We start from the raw sequence: 10887 nt of genomic DNA, 5'->3' as shown, positions 1-10887 counted from the left end.
AAGAAATTGTGTTCAAAGTGTTCTATTACACTGTTATTTGGAACACGCCATTGGAAAACCCACCCCCACCCCCACCCCCCAAAAAGAAACAGAACAGTAAACCAAAATGTGGGCAATGAAATTAGCAACCCTGGGACTCAATAATACACTTGGGAATATTCTTCCACACCATCCAGATTTCATTTGATATTGTTCACAGTGCAAGAATAAAACTTATTTAGAGCTACAGAGGACAAAACCCTGAAGAATTAAGAACAAACACATGGAAATCATTTTTATTGTTTAAAGCCCAGAATGACTATAAATTTCACAGGAGGTACACATCTATGTTTTTGCGGGAGGTGATGCAGTTACAGCTGACTAATATTTTTCAAATAAATAAATAAATTTGGCCTTTTAAACTCACTGTCTGTGAGATCTTTCTATGCATTTTCTAGGCTTTCAGGCATTATGTTATTAGACTGATAGGATAGAAGAACAGAGATACGAATTTCCAAACTGGAAGAAAGGCAGACAATGTACCTTTTAAGATTTGATTTCTTCTAGAAAGATGAACTACTAGAATTTGACATAAGCAGAAGGAATAGTCAGGATGCCAGGATCAGAATATTCTCCAGAGAATCCTGTGAATTCCCTCTTTCCTCTCAATGACCATGCCTGGCATTCGCAAACCAAAGGGCTCATGGTCTGGTCCCTCAAGATTAACATGCCAGCACTTTCGATAACATCTTTCAGTGCCTCAACTGCCTCATTGTAAGATAACAACAGAACTTACTTCAAAATATTGTATGAGGATTAGACTGTAAATATATGTCAGTGCTGAGAATAGTCTTGCACAGAGTTGAACACTCTATCCGTGCTTGGTTTTGTTCTCTGGACTACACCAGTCATCTCTACACATCAACCTTTGTTTGTGCATTCCAGGCAAAAATGATCCCTTTTATTGCTCCTGTTGCAGGGATATTGAGAAGTTAAAGTTTCTGTGTAAAATGTCAGCAACTCTCTGGAGAGAATATCTGCTTTAAAGTTAATGGATTTTCCTCAAATAAATCTATAGACATTCTCTGCCCTAAGTCTGTAGACTCCCTGAAGCATGGACTATCTTATTCCCTAGAGACCATTAATAGCAAAGAACCTTGTGATCTACAGAAAGAACAGATTCTTTAATTATTATTATATTACTTGTTATCACTTACGTCCCTACAAGAACGCCGTACCACATAGTAGGTTCTCAATAAATATTTGCTTAATTCAGTATAATTTTATTTAATTTTTCATTTCTCATAAGGAGGAGCTGAGATTCATTAGATTATCATCTTTTCTTCCTAAGCATAAAGGCATCACTTAAATATATAAAGTAAAAAAAAAAAACCTAATTCTCTGAGTCACTGGAAATCATTTAAATGAAACTAAATATCCTCTTACCTAAATGACCTTTTACAATGGGTAAGGTTGTGTAAGGATGAGAAGAGCATGTTTTTGTTTATGTACCCTTCACCTAGAGTTTAAATGTGGGAGTTTAAGTAAAAGATATTTTTCTCTAATTTTCTGCCAAACCTGAAAAAGGAGAATAGCAGAGAAAACACAGCATATATTGTCTCCTGTGTTTGATTTTTACAGCTGACAGTTGGCAGCTGAATGTAATAACCTGGAATAAAGGAGAAACAATAGCGGAATTTACTAGCAAAGACTGTTTGCCTTAAAGATTCTTCAAAGTATTGTCATGGAACTATGTTTAGAGAAAGGATATGAAGCATTTATAATCATTCTTTAAAAAGTACAATAAAGCAAAAGGCAAACATCCTTCAGCTGATGTCATCCCGTAGTGTATGATGCAGTATTTTCAAATTAGAATTTATCTACCGTGCAGCTGACTTCAACTCCTACAAATCTCCTCAGCAACAACGCTACTTTCCACACAGATGCTATAGCTGGGTGATTCTTCTCTGCAGGTTGCTTTTGGTCCAGGATACCCAGGCTTTTCAAATACAACACTGAGTATGCCAGTCTTATATCCTAGTCCCACCAACAATGAATTGGGCATCTTAGATCTCTTTCATTGAGTTCTAAGTTAGTCTTAAACAAACGAAAAGAAAACTAAAAACTATCCTGCAAATGTGAAGAGCTTTTGTTACATGTTTGGTTAAAGTACATTAAATGTATAAAAATATATACTTAATAATAATAATAATAATATTGGTAGAATAATAGTATATACTATTCGAGCCTAAAAATCTATTCATATAATGAAGCGTGTACAAAAGTCATGCAGACTTTAAATCAGAGGATCCTGCTGTTTGTAATCTTCAAATACTGTAAGAATCTCTCTACAGAGGAGTTGACTCCCAAATATTAAAGCTGGCCCGGAGACAACCTACTAGACTTTTCTACCTTGTTCATAATGTGTTTGCATCCTCAAAATAAAAGCTCCCCATTACTCTTCTCACACTTCCTGCTGTTACAGTGCTCATGGCCTGTTTCCTGTTGATAAATCCTGAGAGTGGGTTCAATATCCTCAGGAAAAGAAAGAGCTTATTGTGTACCGGGATCTCAGCTCTACCAGGAAAGGCTGGGCTCCTCATTTGACTGTTCCTGCAATTTCTTCAGAATTACATAAACAAGAACCTAGAAAGAAAAAAGTCTCATCCAGAAAAACCAATTCATACAGTGCCCCTCTCTGATTCTCAACTGGATATTGTTCTTAGCAAATCAGATTTTAAAATTCACTTTATCATTATTTCCTTTTCTTAATATCGATTTTTCAAAAGTGTGTAGTGAGAATGTTATCCTATTCACTTATTCTGTTGTTTTGAAATGTTTGTTCACATTGTGATCAATATTGTGAGTTTTGCTGTAAAGACGAAGGGATTAAGGGGAAAGATGAAGAAGAATAAGCTGAGGGAAGGAGCTGAAGTATGTCAAATGTATGCTATTTTTTCCTCCTCACAATCTAAAGTGACACTATCCCGTAGTGCCAGACTTGGAATGACATACCATTCAAAACTCACTCTGCAGGCAGCTATACCCTTCATATCAATAGCACTTAAAGAGAAGCTCGTCATCCATCTCTGAGCTAGACTGCAGCCACACAGGATGCTAGGAGTCAAAACTTCAATGAGTGCATGTCTCTGTTTTACAGCTTAGTCCACAAAATCATTTGACTTCCTCCTATCAGTCATATTTTCTTTCTGTAGCGACAAGGCTTACATAATGATTGCTTAACTGCAGGCTTACTTCTCATTTCTTGTTATGTACCTATTATATGAACTACTTTCATTGAAAATCTGCACTCATTGTCAAAAATATTTGGTAATAAAATCCTTAGCTCCCCAAAGTAGGTGCCCTTCTACAATTTGTTCATAAATACAAATTTCCAAAGAAGTTTGTTGTTATTAATAAATCAAGTTTAGCCTAACGCTGCCTTCTTACGTATTTTAAGTTCAGCCTAAAGGATTCTCTGTACATAATGTCAACTATAACAAGTTGAGGGGTAAACAGACCCTAGCCTACACTTGTGCCAATCACTGTGCTTTGGCCAATCAAATGTAGCCAACTATTTGAATTGTGTTCAAATAAGGCAAACTCCAAGCTGAAACCAATCCAGCTTTTTCTGTGCCTCACTTCCATTTTCTTTACTCCGTTTTCCTTTTTCTGTCCATAAATCTTCTTCCACCACATGGCTGCACTGGAGCCTCTGAGTCTACTCTGGCTCTGGAGGCTGCCCGATTTGTGAATGCTTCATTGCTCAATTAAACTCTTTTAAATTTAATTGAGCTGAAGTTGTTTTCTTTTTAACATTGCTTATGCGTGTGTGTGTGCACCCCTATATTTAAAAATAAACCACTAGATCCTTTTAAAAATATTTTCTTGACTTCCTTTACATTTTATATTGCAGTTCATATTATGAAACTGATTTCACATTTACTTCATCTCAGCTAACAGTAACATTATGAGGAAATTATAACTATTTCTACTTCATATGCAGTGAAATAGGCTTCATGAAGTAAAGCGACTTGCCTAGTAAGTAAATCAGAATAAGAGGTCTAAAATCTTCATTTTCTAACCAAAAATACAGTTTTCTTTGCATGACACAATATATCAACAGAACTTGCTCGACCCTGAAGAAAATTTTAAGGAAATCACCAGAAAATTGAAAGGAAAGTTCTCAAGGAAGAATCTGCAATAGTCTTTGCTAAGTGACAATCTAACAAAATGAAGTTTGTGAAAATGAGCATCAATGTGTTCTATCATACGATTGCTACTGTACATCATTTTACCATGAGATAGATGTTTATGAAAAGCAAAACTGAAGCACCTCAGTTTCCACTGTCGGAAAACAAAGATTTATAATGTTATTTTTTCTAGCATAAAACCCTCAAAATTGATTTATCAATAAACCAATAAACTTGGTGGCTGTGATGGTGTCACTCCCAACGATGCCTGTTATATTTGTGCATGGAGTCATCTCAAGAAAGAAGTGCTTCACAAAGGAGCAGCTACAAAGATGTCACTGTCTCTGTTCATTTCCCATGACCTGACTGGAAATCATGTGCACTAATGCAACTCAGCTTCCTCATCAACCATGTGTTGATGCCATAAGCTCGCCTCAAAAGATTTCATTTTAGGAAAATGTTAAAACTGTTCTCTTGAAGCCAACATGTATTTCAAAGACATCTTATTTTCTCCAGATAATCATGTAATCAGTAGTCTTGTAAATTCCCCAAAAACTCTCAGTAAGGCACAATCAAAATAATGATTGCTATCATATTTTGAAAAGCATTTCCATGCTGAATTTTCCCACAAACCATAAGTCCATTGTAAAATCACACACACTTCACAGTATTTACATTTATTATTATTAAATCTTCAGTACCTGAAAGGTATAAATATGGGTCAATGGAAGAAAATAGGAACTGAAACTATTACAGGTGCAGATGAAGTGGCTGACTTTTTTCTAGTCTTTAATCTCTCTGAAGGGAATATCGGGGACAGTAGTTCTGATATGAAACTGAGATGGGGATATATTTCTTTCCTGGGAGAAATTCCTATGGAAGGGAGACAATTATCAGAGTCTTAATGGACACAGGAAGGAATGTTTATAAGGCATTGAGATTCTCATATCAAGAGACATCCCTGTTGGGAAACGGCATAGACAAGGCAGGTGGGATCTTTACTGATGGATTGGGAAGGGACTAGTATGAACTGAAACAAACAAAAAGAATTCCTTGTGTATTTGGTGGTACAGTCTGGGAAGTGACTGCTAATTTCTGATAGACTACTTGACTGTCAGAGAAAAGGATGTTACTTCAATGTATTTCCTCTACTTCAAAAAGTTTCTCATTCCACCAAGTGTAAGGAAGACATGGAAACAGGGAGGTGATATTAGACATTGAGAAGAAAGAAAGCTAAAAGTTATCTCTAAACCAAGAAGATAGATGACATTATGGGTTTCTGAGGCTGGTTGGTGGCATGTAAATAAGACTTCTTGTGACTGTTAAATATGTGCATAAACCCAAGCTCAGAAATGCTGGTGATCCTGAACAGGAAACACGAGAACCCATTTTGTACTAGTCAGAGAGATAGTCTTTCCTGATTATGTTCCATTTCCCAGTGTCTCAGGTAGCCCTTGCATTGGCATTGCCTGGCTCATTCTGCTATTTGTAGTTGCGGGGGGGAATCAGTCACCTTCGCCTAATGTTTCAGGGGGGAAATGGAGGCTCTCTGGCTTCACCATTCCCGCCCTCCTCTCACAGACACAACGCTTCAATTCTTGGCAGTCCTTTGAGAAGATCATCCCATTAAGGATGGCCACACAGTCTCTGCTTCTTGGGCTGGTGACATCTATTATAATATGGAACCTTAAGAAAGGAAGAAAAAGTAAATTTAATCACAGTTTATTTCTAAAATAAAATATTAAATACCCATTCTTTCTAGGGTGATAAAATTATAGTCTAGATACCATAATAAGTTTACTGGGAAAATGGGGTCATGTGCCTCTTTCTCTTCAGCCCCTAAGTTTCCATACTCATTCTTAGAAACAGCAGGTCACCCCAAACAGCAAAAATCATTTCTAACTAAAGCGAAGCTATGTGTTCTCCTCCACATTTATATAGTTTTTCTGCCACTTGAAAAGTTATCTACCTTCTTCGTAACTCAGTTTACTTAACTGTAAAATACAAATGATTACATCAAATATATCCTGTCTCCTGGGAGAATAAATGACATAATGTATATAGGGAAGAATGGTGTCTGTTCAAATATGGCTTTAGATGTGATGTATTTTGATAGAGAAATTACAATTTCCTGTTTCAAAGGATACTGATGTGGTTTGGATGTGTGTTCTTTCCAAATCTTGGTTGAAATGTCGTCCCCAGTGTTGGAGATGGGGCCTGATGGGAGGTGTTCGGGTCATTGGGGTGGATCCCTCATGAATGGCTTGGTGCCCTCTTCTTGGTGATGAGTGAGTTCTTACTCAGTTAGTTGATGCAAGATCTGGTGGTTTAAAAGGGCCTGGAACCTCCCCCCACCCCCTTCTCTTTTGTATTCTCTCTTTCCAGTGGACATGCCAGCTCTGGCTTCGCCTTCTGCCATGAGTAAAGCTCCCTGAAGCCTCCTCAGAAGCCAAGCAGATGCTTGTACAGCCTGCAGAATTGTGAGCCAATTAAACCTCCTTTCTTTATAAACTATCCAGCCTCAGGCATTCATTTATGCTGATGCAAAAATGGACTAACACAGATACCATGTGTACTCCTGTCTAAATGCTCACAGCATATGTACGACTAGTGTTTTATATTACTCCTTACATTTTCAGCAAATGTTTTCTCAGAGACTGTATTTTTTAAAAGATGTGCTCCCTATTTTACTGCAGATAAGATAGCCAAGAACTCTTATCCTATCTCTGAGTACTGACAAGTTGTGTGACTTTAGGCAACCACCATTACAGCCTGGACTTCGGGGCTTCAATTTACTCATTCAGGGAAAGATCTCTCTCTCTCTCTCTCTGTCTCTCCCTTCTCTCATCTGCAGTATGTCCCAGACACAAACTTCTGAAAGCAGCAAGAGAACTACCTTGATATTTTACTAATGCTATGTATCTCTCTCCCTCACTGGCTTATAAGCAGTTCAAAAGCAAGCACTGGCCAGGTGCGGTGGCTCATGCTTGTAATCTCAGCACTTTGGGAGGCCAAGATGGGCAAATCACTTGAGTCCAGGAGTTCTAAACAAGACTGGGCAACACGTCATAAACCTGTCTTTCCAAAAAAGACAAAAAATTAGCTGCATGTAGTGGTGCACGCCTGTAGTCCGAGCTACTCCGGAGGCTGAGGTGAGAGGAGAGCTTGAGCCTGGGAGGCAGAGGTTTCAGTGAGGAGAGCTTGCACCACTGCACTCCAGCCCATGCAACAGAGCAAGACCCTATCTCAAAAAACAATCAAATGAACACACACACACACACACACACAAAAAGAGGATGCACTATGGTTCAAATATCTTTAGGCATCCTCCTGGAAACACAGTATCCAGTACAAAACAGAAGTTTGATTAATACTTGATGGACCAAATTCTTGAGCTCTATCACTCAAGCAAAATATCTTTGTTAAATGCCTTTCCCATAAAATATCCTGAAGGCTTACAGTTCAGAAGTGAAAGGGGTTCCATCCATCCACAGCCAGGCCTTGCCACTGTCAGGGCGCAAGAGCCCTGTCCAATAAGAGTAGAAAAACTCAGAGTAGCTCTCAGACACGGCAAAGTCCTGTGAAAAGCACACAAGAAAAGCTTTAGCTTTGGTGGCATGATTACACACATGTACAGACATGCATGGGCCAGCCAGCACTTTTCTCAAAGCACACACAAGTCCTGCTTCACATAGATGCTCATATGCTTAAGAGAAAAAGCATCTATGCTGAGGCCAGTCAAAAATTTGTCCAGGTTTAATAACTTATTTTGTCTCAGTAAATATGGAACACATGTCGATATTCTGAAAGCAGAAATCACATCAACCAAGATTTGTTCCTGACCCATGGCTTTTAAGGCACAGAATTAAACATTAATGTTGACATAAAAATATGAGGGAAAGACTAACAAAGAGATGTGGAATGACTGTGGGACATGGAAGAATATGGAGGGAAAAGTGCACGAATGAGGTACTAACCTTTAAAAATACCTGGGAAAGGAAGAATAAAAGTAAAAGAAAAATTTACAAGGATGATTTAAGTCTTAGACTAGGAAGAGGAGAAAGAAAATTTTAAATTTCTATTTATAAATATTTATGTGCACACGTGTATAGTCCTCTACATGGTAATTCTTTTCCCAATATCCATATTTAACATGTTTACATTTAAAAAGTTATTTACTTACTTCTATCTAGTCTCACTCTGCACTCCTAATACATGCTTTTGGAGGATTGGTGGGGACAGGGTCTCACTCCATTGCCCAGGCTGGAGTGCAGTGGCACGATCATGGCTCACTGCAGCTTCAACCTCCCCAGGATCAGTGCACTCCTAATATTTTAACATAGAAATTATCTAAATATTTATTATAATTATCCATTTAAATAATGAGTTTCTCAAGGCCATACACTTTGTTTCATTGTTACATCCAAAACCCCTCAGATAATTAATAAAATATACTGATTTAATGAGAGATTATTGAAAATGTAAATGAAGCTATTACCAAGCAATAGTGGTAGAGTGAACATGTGAAAATAACTGTAGTCGAAAATATTTATTCCAATTAAACGGGGGGGTGCCTTCAAATTAAAAGTTTTGAAAGCAAATCATATGAAAAGGATTTAAATATATACAAATATATGAAGTTCATGATAGAAAATAACTACATAGCTTTAACAAGAAAATTTCCTACCACATGATATAATATAGTTCAATTTTATACCTGAGTTTGCAGTGTATGCTGGTGGCGGAGGAATCAAAGAGAAAAAGAAAAATTAGGAGGGTTTTTGCTGGGGCACACTTAGTCAAAGAAATTGCCTTGCTTTATGCCTAAATTAAGCCATCGAGAAAGGGTTATAAAGTATTAGTAGCTGAGAGAAATTACAGAGTTTCTTTCATCACAATTTCAGGAAGTAGGTAGAAATTAAGAAGTAATTAGAATGATGTTAAGAATTTGTGTAGTGAGCTGAGCATTTAATTCAATTAACCCTTTGTTGATAACCTACTCTTCATCAAGAAAAATCTCTGCTAAATTCTAGAGAAACAATGATAAATAAGCAATGGCCATACTATTTGAGAACTTCAATTCAAAGGCAATAATAAATATGAGAGAAAGGGGAATAACCATATTTTAATTATGTACTTTAATTGCATGTACTAACTCAATATATGTCAATTTGTAGTTTTATTGTCACATTTGCCTTGACCAGTCTATCCTAGGCTGTAAACTTCTGGAAAGCAAGATATATATTTGCATATTATGGTAATAATTTAGTTAAATATTTTCCACTTAAAAGCTTTGCCACTTTTAGAATGAAAGAGCAGGCAGCCCTATTTTCATGTTTCTGACATTGCATCAATATTATTCCTTTTCTACCCAAATCAAAACAGGAAAGAAGTTAAGACATTCTACCTTTGCTCCCTGAGAGGGGAGTTTAAAGTGATATTGCTCATCTTTCTAAGGGTGTGTATTTGTGGAGAACACAACTCCTTCCATCTACTTCAGGGGACCGTTCAAAGCAATAGGAATAAGACTCAGGCCCTGATTAAAACAAGTGTGAAAACCTGTGGACCGATAATCTTGATCCTTACAATCTTCTTGCCTAACGCTTTTAAGGCCTCTTTTTGAAATCCTTCAAACATTGAAAAGCCTCAGAATCTTACCAGGTCTTCTTGTTTGTTTATCTTCAGCATGGTAGAGTTTTCACTAAGGCAGAAATATTTACAGTCCTCCCAACTTTTGCTGTCTTTATAGAACTGGTAGCAATTGTCTCCATGCCACTTCCATTGTTCTGTACAAGGGCTGCACCTGTGTGCTTGGAAAAAAGCCAATTTTGTTGTTATTTTCTGCATGAGTCTGTCTTGCTCCTCTCTTGAAATTGTATAGTATTTGATGTCCTAAGAAAGAATTAACTCTTCTTCAATATTTAATTAATTACCCAGGCAATGATAACTACGATGTTTACTAGATACCTACTAACTGCCAGGAATTATAACTGGTCCTAAGTATGTTGTAGAAATTAAAACAGACACTAATTGCTTATGTGGAATCTAGTAATAAATGATTAGAACTTTCTTGCCACTTGCCTATGAAATTCAGCACATGAAGAGAATATTCAATTTCACAAAGCAGTTCAAATGTACAGAAACTCCAACTGCATTGTGTTTAGGAAATAAAGTTTCTATTATGTTCTCCTCAAAATTATCTTACATAATAGTAAAATAAGTTTTAAAAAATACAGCTAGGCCTGGTGCAGTGGCTCACGCTTGTAATCCCAGCACTTTGGGAGGCCGAGGCGGGCGGATCACGAGGTCAGGAGATCGAGACCACGGTGAAATCCCGTCTCTACTAAAAATACAAAAAAAATTAGCCGGGCGTGGTGGCGGGCGCCTGTAGTCCCAGCTACTAGGAGAGGCTGAGGCAGGAGAATGGCGTGAACCCGGGAGGCGGAGCTTGCAGTGAGCCGAGATCGCGCCACTGCACTCCAGCCTGGGTGACAGAGCGAGACTCTGTCTCAAAAAATAAAAATAAAAAATACAGTTTATACCAATATGATGTGGAGTCTTTTTAAGGAAAAAAATACTGAGGCAAGCCTGCAGTTAGAATGCTGAATCTTCATGTGTCACAAATTAAATTGGGCATCCAGGCCAGAGAAGTATGGGTAGTGATCACAAATATAGGCGCCAAGCCCTGAGAGCTATAGTTTTAACCCTATGTGGA

At 37.6% G+C, this 10887-nt stretch overlaps 1 protein-coding gene across 5 annotated transcripts in view; it reads right to left on the bottom strand.

Moving 5' to 3' along the window:
• Positions 1-4765: 4765 nt before the first annotated feature.
• The window catches only part of LOC100602851 (C-type lectin domain family 1 member A), a 27830-nt gene continuing 21708 nt past the window's right edge, over positions 4766-10887 (bottom strand). For all 5 annotated transcript variants that reach the window (XM_030804615.1, XM_012502315.2, XM_012502314.2 and 2 more), the window contains 3 exons: positions 9831-9982; positions 7632-7750; positions 4766-5858 (listed from right to left, as the gene is read on the bottom strand). In XM_030804615.1, coding sequence (XP_030660475.1) covers positions 5678-5858; positions 7632-7750; positions 9831-9982 — 452 coding nt within the window. In that variant the 3' untranslated portion in view covers positions 4766-5677. The remainder of the gene's footprint in view (positions 5859-7631; positions 7751-9830; positions 9983-10887) is intronic.

Source organism: Nomascus leucogenys, chromosome 23 (genome assembly GCF_006542625.1).
Source record: "Nomascus leucogenys isolate Asia chromosome 23, Asia_NLE_v1, whole genome shotgun sequence".
In the NCBI taxonomy this organism is placed as follows: domain Eukaryota; kingdom Metazoa; phylum Chordata; class Mammalia; order Primates; family Hylobatidae; genus Nomascus; species Nomascus leucogenys.
Note: the sequence above shows the minus strand (reverse complement) of the source record. Positions and strands in the feature narration are given on the sequence as shown.